The 14210-nt window shown below is 40.4% G+C and overlaps 2 protein-coding genes and 2 non-coding genes across 9 annotated transcripts in view; 3 read left to right on the forward strand and 1 right to left on the reverse strand.

Moving 5' to 3' along the window:
* chd3 (chromodomain helicase DNA binding protein 3) overlaps positions 1-6342 on the reverse strand; it is a 46941-nt gene extending 40599 nt beyond the window's left edge. For 2 of the 4 annotated variants that reach the window (XM_065950212.1, XM_065950211.1), the window contains exons 1-5: positions 5908-6342; positions 3325-3452; positions 3055-3243; positions 2837-2964; positions 650-894 (exon numbers count right to left, since the gene is read on the reverse strand). In XM_065950212.1, coding sequence (XP_065806284.1) covers positions 650-894; positions 2837-2964; positions 3055-3243; positions 3325-3452; positions 5908-6073 — 856 coding nt within the window. In that variant the 5' untranslated portion in view covers positions 6074-6342. Of the gene's footprint in view, positions 1-649; positions 895-2836; positions 2965-3054; positions 3244-3324; positions 3453-3575; positions 3607-5907 lie in introns of those variants that run through there. The other 2 variants (XM_065950213.1, XM_065950214.1) reach the window with 2 other exon arrangements.
* Positions 6343-8454: 2112 nt separating this feature from the next.
* Positions 8455-8528, forward strand: trnan-guu (transfer RNA asparagine (anticodon GUU)). Its single transcript has one exon. It is a non-coding gene; the product is annotated as a tRNA-Asn (tRNA).
* Positions 8529-10984: 2456 nt separating this feature from the next.
* On the forward strand, positions 10985-11058 carry trnan-guu (transfer RNA asparagine (anticodon GUU)). Its single transcript has one exon. It is a non-coding gene; the product is annotated as a tRNA-Asn (tRNA).
* A 658-nt stretch (positions 11059-11716) lies between these two features.
* On the forward strand, positions 11717-14156 carry naa38 (N-alpha-acetyltransferase 38, NatC auxiliary subunit). 3 transcript variants are annotated; one of them, XM_020629180.3, is made up of 3 exons: positions 11717-11832; positions 13244-13415; positions 13944-14156. In XM_020629180.3, the coding sequence occupies exons 1-3, from the start codon at positions 11794-11796 to the stop codon at positions 14054-14056; spliced, it is 324 nt and encodes a 107-aa protein (XP_020484836.1). In that variant the 5' UTR covers positions 11717-11793; the 3' UTR covers positions 14057-14156. The 3 variants fall into 3 exon arrangements, with proteins under 3 accessions (XP_020484836.1, XP_020484838.1, XP_020484835.1); XM_020629182.3 differs by having other exon boundaries at positions 11718-11832; positions 13247-13415; XM_020629179.3 differs by having other exon boundaries at positions 11724-11832; positions 13241-13415.
* Positions 14157-14210: the final 54 nt, after the last annotated feature.

Genomic DNA, 14210 nt, shown 5'->3' on the forward strand with positions numbered 1-14210 from the left:
GCACATGGCATGGGTAACCTTAACATTGTGAGGGCACCATTTATGCTGAACCATAAATACAGGTTTTGGAGACAACATATCCTGCCAAATAGGCAACTACATTTTCAGGAAAGGCCTTGCAAGACAAGAGCTCTGTGGTAAAAGAGTCCAGGTGATAAACTGACCTTCCTGCAGCCCAAACTTGTCACCCATTGAAAATGTTTGGAGCATTAGGAAGTGTAAAATAAGACAAAGGAGACCCTGTACCTGTGAATTGCTGAAATCCTACATTAAGCAAGAAAGGCAAAACATGCCACCGTTAATAGAAAGTGTCTATTGTTGTTGTCCAAACTTCTTTCAAAGGTGTTGCTGGTATCAAATTTAAGGTGGGGCAGATCATTTTCAAATGAATGAAAAAACTTTCAAATTATGAAGTTGTCTTTTTCATTTTCATAAACAAAAAGTCACAACTTTAAAGAATTTTGGGTTGCAGTTAGTAAATGAGCTTGTAAACAACAACCAAAAGCTGTTCACAAACCATCAGAATCTGTACAGATGATTGTTTTTTCTGTTTTTAGTAATGCCAAACTTCCTGGTCTGGGGACAGTTTTCATTGTAAGCTACTTTATAAGTGGCACAGGGAAAAGGAAGGTTAAAGATGGCAGCTGACCTTTTCCCTCTTTTGTCTTTGCCTTTCTGATTGGCGGTGGCGGTAGCTGTGGAGGTGGCTCAGGCGAGGCCGTCGCCGCAGAGACCTGCTCAGCGACAGCGATAGCAGCGGCGGCGGCGGCGGCAGCGACCGCAGCGGCGTTGCCTTTGAAGGGGTTGTTGGAGCTGAACTCCCTCCACTTGGCCCCCAGGATGGTCATCATCTTGGACATGGGGATTTTGGGGTTCTTCTTGGCTATCATTGGCCTATGGGACGACAAAGTAAGGATTGTTCAAATGTTTTAGAGAGACAAAAACATCCAGGCAAAACTAAGCAATCTAGCTCTTTTTCCATTTGATTTTGGCAGATATTTAAATTAGATTCACATGCTGTGGTTAAAGGCTACGTTTGTTTATCATCTGCAGCATGGTTTAGAAGAGTTTATTAGGAAAGCTCTGTCTGCCAGCGGAGCAGAAACGAACAATTACTTCCTGACATCAACATGCAGCAGACATTATGGTTTACCTAATGTTATCAGAGTCAGATCAGGTATGAGACACGTGTATCTGTAGGCAGGGAAATATGTTGTTGAATGGTTCTGCAAGTATAGAGGGAGGCTGGTCAATCTCGAAACAAGAGCCTGACAGATATGACTTTCTAGACTGATACAGATCTTAGAGGGAAAATAGTGATAACAAATAGGGAGTGGATGTAATGGAGATTTATGAACTGGAAAGAAAATTGCCCTTTTGGATTGTCTTTCCAAATGATATAGTATATCAAGCGTGCAATTATTCATTATTGATTTAATATTGAAAATAAACATTTCCATTATTGCAACTTGATCAAATTTGCGCTTTCATTACAACTGATATCAGTTAAAGAGGACATATTATACCGCATTTCCACCTTTTCAAACAGTCCTCTGTGGTCTAAATGAAACATCTGTGCTGTGCTTTGGTCAAAATATAACATGAATCAAGCACCAGAGGAGGTTTGTGACCCTGTATAAACCAGCTCCCTCAGAACGCTCCGTTTTGGTGTGTGTGTCTCTTTAAATGTAATGAGCCCCCGCCCTTAATTTTCCCCGTAGACATCACTGCTCTGTAGCGAGAATAAAAATGGCCGACCTGAGCAAAAGTTTTGTTCTAGGCTGGGGATGGAGTCCATGGGTGGAGATATCAGGGGAGGGGAGGGGAGGGGATTTTTTTTTACCAGAATCCCATTGTGACATCGCAAATTTGAAAAAGAGCATTTTCTCTGTGTTGTAAGACTTATGCAGACAACAAACAAAGGACTAGATGGGTTTATTTCACATTGTGTGGGTCTGTAGAAACTCAGGTTACCCAAATATATGTTCAAAAACATTGTAGAAGTGGATTTTTTATCATATGTCCCCTTTAACTTTTGAATGATCCCAGATGATGAAGAAACTCAATATACTGGTTATACAAGTTGCCTTGTTCAAATGCCATGTTCATGAATGCCAATCAAATTACATTAAATATTAACCCAATACCCATAGTACCACAAAATGTTTAAAATCCCAATAAAGAATTGAGCGGCCCTATCTTCTTTCTCAGTTTTGCTTTTTGCACTGCCCTGCACCTACCTGATGTGCGTGTAACTACCTCTTTTTCTAAAATCACAATAAAGCCAATTTTTAACTAAAGTATATAATAGCAGTGAGTCGAGGGTCTTGGTGATTCCCACCCCTTGTAGATTGTGCAACAATTTTAAACTGAGAATATTAATTAATTCTTAATCACTGCAATCATTTTTTTGTGCAATTATATGTTATTAAAAAATGATTTATTGCATTATAACCAGAACATGAAAAAAAAAAAAAAAACAGTAAAATGTACCCAAAAAAATGCACGCATGGTCATACTGATGTAACTCTGACAGGCTAATACGTGGCCAGCCACCAATCGGCATGTTACTGCGAAAACATTAATAGAAACTGTGAAATAACACTTGTGTGCTAGTATGTCAGGTTTTAACAGCACATTCTGCTACTTTGAAAGTAGAATAAAGCCCAAGTTAGCTGTTTTGAAAGTAAAAATTTATAAAATAACGTCCTACTTTTGATGGTTTCTGAAAGTCAGATCGAATAAGACATGGCTCAAATTCTATCAAAGTGCCCATAACCCTTGCAACAAACGTAATTCAAACCGTGTACGTAGGGACAGTTTGCAGCATCTGTACCTCATGAACTGACTGAAGGCTTTGTAGTTGGTGAGTTCCCTGTAGTCCTCCTCTGTGAAGGTATGGTCAACATCCTCTAGACCCCACTCCTTTGCCAGCTGAGCTGAGGTCTTCTGCTCTGTTGGTTGCTGCGGGGGGAAAAAACCACATCAGTCCGAGCAGGAAGACAACAGATGAAACTATATTGAACTTATTGAAGATGTCTTAGGTGCTTTTACCTTTGTTGTCTCCTCCTGACTGCTGTCTCTGTCCCCATCGTCTTTCTTCTTCTTCTTGGTTTTCTTCTCTTTCCTTTCTTTATGTTTCTTCTTCTTCTTTTTCTCTCCGGAGCCATAGTCGCTCGCTACGCTGTCCGAGTTCTCACCGTAGTCCCTTTCTCTGTCTGAGTCTTTCTCTACATCGCTGTCCTGGAGATGTGACAAGAGGGAGAGATCACTTGAAGTAATGAAGATGCTTACATGCCAAATAATCCAAGGAATCTTACTTACAATCTTCTTGCGTTTTTTTGCTTTCACTGGTTTCCCTTCTTTGTCTTTCTTCTTTGTGTCCTTCTTCTTCTTCGGTCGCCCTTTCTTCCGGATTGGGACCTCTCTGTCTGATATCTCTGGTTCTTCCTCTGGAAGGAAGAAAAAACAGAAGAGACGGGGGACGAAGAAATCATGAAAGAAAGATCAGATGAGTGATAATCTTCTCAAATGCTTCCCAACACCCTTGCTAATCCCCTTTGTAGGATAATTACCCAACAAAAGCTGCATGATAGCCACGGTGGCTCTGACCTCTCCTGAACTGTGACACAAGCTACATTAGACACAGCTTGTCAGAGTATGTGTGACAGCTGGTTTTCCATAGAATGGAGATAATTGGTTTATGGTTGTTAAACGTGTGACAATGGCAATGTTGTCTGATGTGTTTCTTTTACTCAAAAACATAATCCTTAATCCTGATGTGTAAATGCAAAATGAAAAAAACCTACAGTTGCATTTTCAAAACTTCTGATGAAGGAAGAAATGAAATATAAGAAATATGTATATCATGGGTTAAGCCTCTACCCATATCTTATGTCATGGTAAACTCTCCAGCTCAGTTTGTCAAGAATAAATCACTTCATCTCTGCTTGTAGGGCGAAAATATCTGGCCGGTTATCCCCAATGGTGCCTGTGCAATATCACAACCACAAGGAAAACAATTTAACCTGTTACCTGACCTGGCTTTTGGAGAATTAAAGAGACACAGCCTCTGCTTCACTGTACAAGCTGCAGCAGAGCATTAAAGTAGAACTGAAATATGGGCTGCGGTTTCCACCGTGAAACCAACCAGCCTGTAAGCTAGGCTGCATTTTCTCTTACTTTATTGTCTGCCTGCCTTTGTTGTTTAGCGCTAACCCACCAGCAACAGAAGCCCCCCCCCCTCCCCCTCCCGTTCAGTAAAATAAACCCCGCTTCCCCGCGTATCGGTGCAGCCCGTTGCCGACGAAGACGCGCCGGGGGCGGCAGCGGCACGCACGCAGGGCTCGGTGATTCAGAGGCCGTCACTCGGTGCACTGCGCTGAACTGAAACCACTTTCCCCCCCACACACACACACTGTGTCAGTCCCACAGTGGGGACACCGTCAACCACAGGAGGTCGTCATGGGGTTAATTATAAAGGTCCTCCTCTGTATTAAACACGACTGTAATGTATCAGTCTGGCACTGGCATGGCGGCAGGTCCGGAGTGGAGCTTATTAAAGCCTACAGACAATGGATGATTCCTCTGTATCATTCATATAGAAAATCACACTTGCGTAGCCAATCGTTTGCTTATAATTATCTTATATTATCTCCCTAATTACACACACAATGTGGCTTTCAAATTAAGTCTGAATGCTACCTCAGCGTTGCATCCAAACCACATTGGTTCAAGTTATTATGTACAAAAGGCAGCTGTAGTTGGTTTTTTTTTTTTTTACTTGAATCATTGCGTGTGGTTAACCATCCCTTTACTTTCTGCACCCTTCACTGACACTGTCACAGCAAAACTTCCCAAATCACATCCAGTCGATCACCTTTTGACAATATCAATGCTACAGACAGAAGCTACTCCTGCAGCAGTAATAACAGTCCCATTGAGTGAGATAAAGTAGATGAATTGCGCATAAGAATGGTAGCCTACTTGAGCTCATGAAAACGCTAAGCTAAAAGGGAGCAAAATGTTCCCCCCCACCCCCCCCCCTCTTCCCAGCCTGAAAAGTGAGCAGCATGCAGCAGCAGCAGCAGTGTCCTATTTTGACCTGTCATGGAGACAATGAGGGTAGCGAGGGGGCAAGTTTCTGTCTCACCGCAATTTCACACCAGCTTTCATGTCTGAGCAGCAAAACGCATCACCTCCTGCCCATGATATGTATCAAATACATGTAGCCTCCAGCCAAGCGGAGTCCATGTTTATGCCTATACCCTTCATGGCGACCTCATTACCCGCACACCGAGCACGTTTACATGCCGTGACATGACTGGGGGGAGCTGTCAAAAAAAAAAAAAGGGACAACTTTTTTTTTTTTGGATGATGGGAAACAAAAAAAAAAAAAAAAAAAAAAAAAGGGAAGCGGTGGCAAGTTGGTGTAAACTTTGTTGGGATGTGTAGGAGGTGAAAGAGGAAGTGGAGCGGGAGAAAATGAGCCCCCCCCCCCTTAACAACAACAACACAGAAGAAGCGCTACATTTTAGCCAGTTGTGTATTTTTTTTTTTTTGTTGCAGTTTATTGTAAAGTGTGTTTTTGCAGCTAGCTTTAACCCATGACACCTACAGCAAAATGAACAGGCGCGATAACGGTGACATGTAGCGGGTTTTTTTTTTTTTTGGATAAAACATTTGCCTGTGTTTTTAAAAAATCTCCACTACCAAGTGTAATTTGTACGCAGGCAAGCCCCGACTCCTCGCTGGGTTTTTACTGTACCACACTGGAAGTGGAGAAGCAGCAGACGCGGGGCTCAAACTGCGGCTACTTCTAAAAAGCCATTTTCTGCACGTTTTCAGTGTTTTTTATCCCCCCGTGTGCGCGCTCCCGACCTGTCCGCCAGCTTTTCTTTACTGTACCTGGCGCGGCTGCCGCTGTTGCAGTTTCCCGAGGCGCCGCCGGCGAGTTTATGTCGCTTGCGTTCCCGTCTCCGTCTCCGTCGTCGTCTTCTTCATCAAAATCTCCTCCCTCGGAATTAACCACCATGCCCTCGTCTTCCTCACAAGACCGGAGAGGAGAGGACATTATATTCCTGTCATTTGGCTCCCGTCCTTGTATGCAAAAAAAAAAAAAGAAGCGGATTCTAGCTCGAATGTGTGATATTTATTTAATATTCAAATCGGCACAGGGAAAAAAAAAAGTGGGGGGCGTTTTGAAATATTTTACACTAGGCAGAGCTACAAAGATGGCCGCCCTCTTATATTTATTTTTTAACAACCCCCCCAATAAGAAAAAAAATCCCCTTACATAAAAAATGGCTGACTATATTATTTCAGAGCGCACCCCCCTCCTCCTTTCCCTATCTCTCCCCGTCTCTCTTTCTCCCTCTGCGCGCCCCCTCCCTCCTTAAAACGTACACATTGTTACAAGAAAAAGGGGTGTGTGGCTGCATGTAAGTTACACTGTTACTTGTTTGTTTCTTTTCTGTGTGTCCCCCCCCGTCCTCCCTCCCTCCCTCTCTATCAAAATCCGGATCAGTCACGAATCCGACAAGACTTGCCCGGTGTCACTGTCACTTAGATCACACGCCACAAACTCTCGCTTTCTGCATTGCAGAGCCCGACACAAATCTATCAAATATGGCCACCTTAGATTCTCGGGAGCCCCCACCGTTGTATTAAAAAAGTATTTTGTAGCAGCGGGGCTGTGTGTGTGTGTGTGTGTGTGTGTGTGTGTGTGTGTGTGTGTGTGTGTGTGTGTGTGTGTGTGTGTGTGTGTGTGTGTGTGTGTGTTTCTGCGGGTGTGTGTGAGTGCTGGGGAGGGATTGAGAGAGGGGGGTTGGGAAAATCTGCCGCAGCCATGCCCAGACTTACATCAGATTGTATTGCTTAAAAATTAACTACTTGTGGTGGGGATGAAAACAATTCAGAATAAGCAAAACTACACCCCCCCCCCCTCTTTTAAAAGCAGCACTTCAAACAGCTCAAAGTACACACTTCATCTCTGTGACTGAGATTTTTAAAAGCAAGCACTAGCATTTTTTTTTTTTGTGCACACTTACTGTAAAATCAGAAGGCTGAGAGGATGGCAAGGGAGTTCTGAGATCCCATCCCAGCCCTCAGTGGCTGCTCTGGGCCACTTTTCTGTTTTGACAAAAAAAGAAAAAAAAGAATTTAGATTTGCAGCTCACATTCAAAGCTGAAATAAGGGTCAAACTGGAGAAAATTGCAAGGATAAAGATAAAGTATGAAAAAGGATCCACATTTGGATGTTTTTTATTTTATTCTAATTTTAACAGAAGAAAAGCTATTTGCAGAAAATCACGATCATTGATGCTCAGATAAAAGTAAATTCATTGAATTATCATTTACCAAAATTAAAAAAAAAATGCAATATTATGAGTCAGACGGCAACATGAAAATGACTCATTAAAAAAATGTAGTATTCTTAATTCACACTATGACTGTGTTGTGTTAACCCTTTGAATCGCCTGCATATGGACAAAAACAAACCTTCAAGTCTTAAATCATTTTTGCGATAGAGCTGAAAAGTTACACTTGACCCTGCCAAGTAAAGAAAACATACAGGCCTAGGCCTAACATAGCAGCAACCTCATGAGCTTTAAGCAGCACTGAGAGGAAAATCAAAAGTTTGAAGCTGTTTTTAACCAAAAGGCTAAAAAAGTGGTGTATAGTCTGCAGAGGTTAACAGGTGTTTTTCACTGGTGAGGATTGGACATGTCATTAGGACCTGCACAGCTTTCAAAGAAGAAATATTGGTGCTAGTTCAATGCCATGATTTACTTGAAAAGAAAAAGCAGTTGTTCATTTTATTCACAACACTGTGACAACACATTTTCTTACTTAAATTCAAAATGTCTGTGCAGGTCCTTGTCCCTGCCTCCTCAAACATAGCTCTGCTGTGCTAACAGTTTTGGCTGAAGTCGTTACAAAGATTCAATGAACTAATTCAGTCCATTAAACAAAAAAAAGAACTGAAGATGTTTGATTTCTTTTTAAATGATAGTTGTAGCTGGTTTTCTATGGAAGCTGAGAAAGGCCCTGCCTGCAGTGTTGATCATGTAATGTTTATTATGAAGTGCTGCTGCCCTCTTGGCCAGGTCACCCTTGATGAACGAAATCTTGATCTCAATGGGTTAATTACCTGTTAAATAATAAATATGTCTCGATCACAAGTTGGAGGAGTTTTGGATTTTGAAATATTTTATTAATCCCTGAGTGACATTCTGGTTTTACACTGTGTTATTGAGAGACATGCTTCTCACACACAGAGGGGTCCAAATCACACACATGCACAAACAGGACCTGTGGACACCAGTGGAGAGATGTCAGAGAGGGGCTGCTACACACTGCTGCACAGAGAGCGCATTTACTCAGTCCACCTAAAAAGCCATTAAAAGTGGGTGGGGGTTAAAACTGTAACCACGCCTTTAGTGTGATATCACCGTCTCTGTGGCGCAATCGGATAGCGCGTTCGGCTGTTAACCGAAAGGTTGGTGGTTCGAGCCCACCCAGGGACGATATGTATTTTTTTTTGTCTCTTTCTAAAAGAGTAATATACAAATCATGGTGTCTGGAATCTACAGCATGACAATGAAAGTATATGTTTTACTCCAAAAAGAACACACAAAGGTATGAGTCGTCAAACCATGGGGGTTCCCAAACTCTTCAACCCGCAACCCCTAAAATAACGATGTGAAAGACTTTAACCACTCCGTCCCTGGACGTGGTTAAAACTTTCAACGTTGTCTATCCAAACACTGACATTAGAACAACACTAGAACACAACAGGGCTTTAAAATAATTCAACAAAATAAGAAGAAATATTTTTACAGTCGAATGCTTTACTTTCATTACAGGACTATTTCACAACAATGAGTAAAATGCAATTTTAAGTCGCCTAATTTCTAATTTCTGTTCTGTTTTTAGAAGGCATCTTGCAACCCCCCTCCCAGTGTCTTGCGACCCCCCGACCCCACTTTGGGAACCACTAAGTTAAAAGAAAAGCAAGTACTTTCAAAAGTTCAGTGTCTGAATTTTCAATATTTGTCTGCATGTTAATACACTATATTGAAGCCTGGCACTTTTTTGTTTTAAACTAAGAATGAAACAAAAAAATACTTTTAAACTAAATCTATTTCAACCACAAATCTAAAATGATATATTTGGCTTCTGTAAAGCTTATTTGTAGTAATCTAAGGAGGGAGGGTTCTTTCATATAAATGAAATATAGTACTAACAATCGATCACCTTCGAGTTTAAAGGTGTTTATTTAAAAAAAAAAAAAAAAGGCATGTCAGGCATGGGGTTAAAGGGTTTGGATGTTACCCCTTTTTCAGATGATTGATTCTCTGTCACGTCAGCGGAAGCTTTTAAATCAATACCTGGATCTTTTGTAAACAAGAATTCCAATGATATTTCCCCCTCTGCTGCAACAGGTGTCTGATGCCCTGGTGCCATCAAACAAGTGGAGAGGAATTCTTTGGCACCTGTTGCAAGAGCAACACATCGGCCAAGAGAGAGTGTGAGGAAATGTGTGTCTGGCCAGCTCCATGTGTATGATATGTCTGTATTTATGACTTTAAAAAAAAAGAAAAGAAAAGCAGCGGTTCACTTAGCCAGGACTCTGTCTTGTACGCCTCAGGCCTGACACACTGCACTACTGTGACTACCCCCCCCCCCCCCCTTTACTCACACCCCCTCAGTGTGTCCGTTTGGCATGGAGACATGAGAGGATGAGAGGGAAAAGCGCCTCCCCTGGGTGCTGCGCTCCAGCTAACCCAGATTTTATACAGTGTGACATAGAGAGGAGACACTGTCGCCTGTGTTGCATTCAGAGCCGAGCTGACTGAATCCCAGACAGCCTAGAGAGAAGATGAGGCTGAAATCATTTTACCTGCAGCAGGAGATCCAAAGTTCCAAGTTAGCTTTACACATCACAAAAAAAGGTAAACATAAAAATATACTTTAGAGTGGCCCCCGAAGTGCAAAAATACTACTTTGAATAATAAAACACAACAGCAAATAAAAAAAAAACACAATGACAAATTACAAAACATACAAAAATGTTTTATATTTTTGTTGTTCTGTTTTCTGATTTGTCTTCAGGGCAACAGCACTTCAGCACTACTGAATTATTCTTATATGAGCCCATTTAAAGGGTGTAATTGAAATAGAAAACCATTATTGTCATTATTCAATTGTACAACAAGTAAATAATATCAATATGTATTGCAGAAATGTAAATATTGCAAGGGTAAGAAACATGTGATCTTCATTGGAAAAACATGATTTGTACGGTCAAAAGAGAATAACTATATGCATGTTCATGTAGAAAGTGTATGGATAGTACAGGTAGAAAAAGTCATACATACAAGGAGAGGAATAGGACTGCAATGCATGGACTGTGTGTGATGAGGGTGGAAGCGTCAGTGCATGTTTGAGTTCAGTTAACAACTCTGCCCATATGTGACCCGCTATCCCCCTACTCCTAATCCTACAATGAATGATACCATAAACAACAACCCTAACACCGAAATATAACACACTACATACCTTAACCTTATGAAATAGCCTACTACAAAGATACAGATCCATCCATGGAGAAAACAGATGGGCTCAGCATGACAAGTATAGGCTAAGAGAAGCCTTATGCAGATGTGACAACTCTAAATGTGAGTTGACTATTCTGGGCTAAAGGAATATGATTGTAGGGCGATTGGTTTATTGTCCTTATGTATCTGTTAAGCTTGCTAGGAAGTAAAATGTTGTAATGGTTTTACAAAAATTACTTTTAGGTTATAGGCTACAATTGAAATGCAGGCCTTTGATACAATTGCATTTTCGTTTGTAATTATTCTTTGATTATTTTTGATTGCCTATGAATGCTGAAATAAATAAAGAAAAAAATCCTTGAATGACGTTTCTTCCAAAGTTCATGTTAAAATTGTAACAACACTCACTGAACGTTATCACCGTCTCTGTGGCGCAATCGGATAGCGCGTTCGGCTGTTAACCGAAAGGTTGGTGGTTCGAGCCCACCCAGGGACGATATGTATTTTTTTTGTCTCTTGCTAAAAGAGTAACATACAAATCATGGTGTCTGGAATCTACAGCATGACAATGAAAGTATATGTTTTACTCCAAAAAGAACACACAAAGGTGTGAGTCGTCAAACCATGGGGGTTCCCAAACTCTTCAACCCGCAACCCCTAAAATAACGATGTGAAAGACTTTAACCACTCCGTCCCTGGACGTGGTTTAACTTTTACTAAAAGAGTAACATACAAATCATGCGGTGTCAATTCAGTTTGAATCAAAATGACAACATAGGAGACACAAAAACTAGAATATATGAGCTATGTAAACTTTCTGATCAAGTTTAGATTTAAACCCACCTTGTTGGGTAACACAACCAAATCATGTTTATGACGCAAAAGGAACTTTAGCTGTGTGTTTTCTTTTATAGTGTTTACATTAATCCACTTTTCCAAAGATGAAATTACACAATCTATCCATTTTGATTAATTGATAAGAAATAAAAAGCATCAATTTTGAGGGGCACAAACAATATCTCTTCTTTCATTTTTAATCCATCCCTTATTTAATTGCTTACATAATTTTAAATTGTCATGCTTAACCTGATAATTGGATCAGTGGACCTGTATCAAAATCACCACGGTGACATCTAATACACCTTTAAAAAGTGTTGCAGTGTGTTTCCGGTGTTTCTGGTCCGTCAGTCAAATTGCTCCGTAAGCAAACGTTGGAGAAGAAGACGTAGAAATGGCATCAATGATTGAGGAAAACGGTCCTTCTACTCATGTATGTGCACTTTATATCTTATTGTTAATCTTTATATGAGTATACATGTTATTTAGGCGTGCCATATTATGGAGCAACTGCTTCGCCGTATTAATATACAAACAATTATTCTAACATGATGTTGTCTTTAGCCTGTAGCTAACGAATACTCTGAAACAAGTGATTTATTAGGTTGACTAATTAAACATATAATGTACCTTTTTCCAATACTTAAATATTAATATATTGGGACAATAAATTCTGCTGTAAAAACGTTTAGATTAACTCTAAAAAGACTTAATTCAGATTAAAAACACGCCTTTCTACAGTGATTAAGAGTGACCTCTTTTTGTTTAATATGGTTACATCTTGTTTTAGTTTCAATGTTTCCTTTGCTACATGTTTATTTTTTTTCCCTACCCAGCTGCAGACAGTGGTAGCCTACATATGAAGTATGCACACAGGATAATAGGATAACACTTTATTGATCTCCAGAGAGGAAATTCGGGCGTTACAGCAGCACAGACAAGAAAGCTCAAAAATTACACATTGAACAGAATAGATAAGATAAATAAAAATAAAAACAGGGGGGTATATACACAGTACAAAATGAATGATGGAGTTAACTGGGGAGGAATTGAGACTTGAGACAGTATTTGCAGAGAATGACAAGATAAAGTGATTAAAGTGACTTGGTATGATAAGTCGTGTAAAGAGCAGAGAGGCAGTGTTGTACCACAGTGATGCAGAGACATGGACAATGTAATCAAGAGACCTGTTTTGTTGTCTCTATTCTGTACGATTAGTTTTTTTCCTGAAGTCCAGAGGAAGGTGATCTAGTTTTGTTTCATCCACCGACGATCAACCGTAAACTACACTTCTTGACTTATTCTTCGTGTGGACAAAAGGAGTGTTGCTGCTTTACTGTTCAGGACTTTTGCTCTATTGTCACGTCTCTGTTTTCTGTTAACAATTCAAGTGTTTGTTTTTTTTTGTTTGTTTGTGGGGTTTTTTTTTTTATCAGAGTGAAATTCCTTGTAAACATGCCTGATTCTAATTCTCATTGAATTAAAGTCATGAGTTCTAAAATGTCTTTAATTACCTCTTAGGCGCTAGGTAACTTGTTTGTGTGTTGTCTCTGTCAGGAAGCTCATATTTGTTGTTTATACCGATTCAGATCCGAACATGATTGGTTGCACGCCTGTAACCACTTCCTATTGAAGATGTCCCGACACGTTCCTCTCCTACACACCTGTTTTAAAAACCAGACGTGGAACTTTTTGTTGTTGTTGTCTGTTTTTATAAAATGTACATTTTGAAGTCAGACATTTTCTTTTTCATCATTTTATAATTGATGATGTGTCTCGATTGTTCTGCTATTTCTTTCTGTATTGGCCCTGGATTCTGTTACCCTCCTGTCTACGCTAAGGAGCAGTCTGGAGTGTCCTCGTCGTCCCAGGCTCGGCTGAAACTGGATGGGCTCCTAAACAAGAACATGAGGATCCGCATGACGGATGGACGCACTCTGGTCGGGCTTTTCCTCTGCACAGACAGAGACTGCAACGTCATCCTAGGATCTGCACAGGAATTTCTTAAATCTACAGGTGGGTCAAGACTAAAGGATGCCAAACAATTAGCAAATGCTACAACTTTGAGGCTCTAATATCTTTTAGTATATATATATTTAACTACCTTTTTGTCCACTGTATAACATCAATACTGCATGTTTTATTTTTGTAAATAAGTTTTTTTTTTTTTTTAAATATACTAATTAGAAACAGCCTAATACACTGGCCAGGTCAACATTTTAACATTTCCTTTCGGCATGCGATATAGATGCATCCGATGGTTTGTAGCACTCCTGGTTGGTGTGTTGGACTATTTTCAAAATGAAATCTAAAACTCAAATGAAGTAGTCTCTTGGTGTACTTATTACAATTTAAGCTTTTAAAATCAAAAGTTACTCCATTCGGCATCTTTTCCAAACGTCTTCACTTTTCTTGTCTCCTCTTGAGACGAGTGTTTGTGAAACTGGAACATGCGTATTGTCTGCTTTGTTACTTGCAACAACAACCTCCATGTCATCTGAATACTTAATGAGGTGATTATTATTTTTTTTTTTATGTCCACAGACACATTCTCCCAGGGTGAACCGAGAGTCCTGGGACTGGCAATGATCCCCGGTCACCACGTAGTGTCCATCGAGGTGGAAGCAGACAGTTTGGAGGACACGCAAGGCTTTTGAGCAGACTGTTGATGAAACACCTGTACGTAACAGCGTGACTGTTTCCCGGCGACACAGCTGAGAGTGAGCGTAAAGGGAGTGGACTATTGCACTGCAAGATTCTTATCATAAAACACAGATACAGAACTCTTCTGGATTCAGCCTCTCCCTCTGT

This window comes from Labrus bergylta, chromosome 22, assembly GCF_963930695.1.
Source record: "Labrus bergylta chromosome 22, fLabBer1.1, whole genome shotgun sequence".
NCBI classification, from domain to species: domain Eukaryota; kingdom Metazoa; phylum Chordata; class Actinopteri; order Labriformes; family Labridae; genus Labrus; species Labrus bergylta.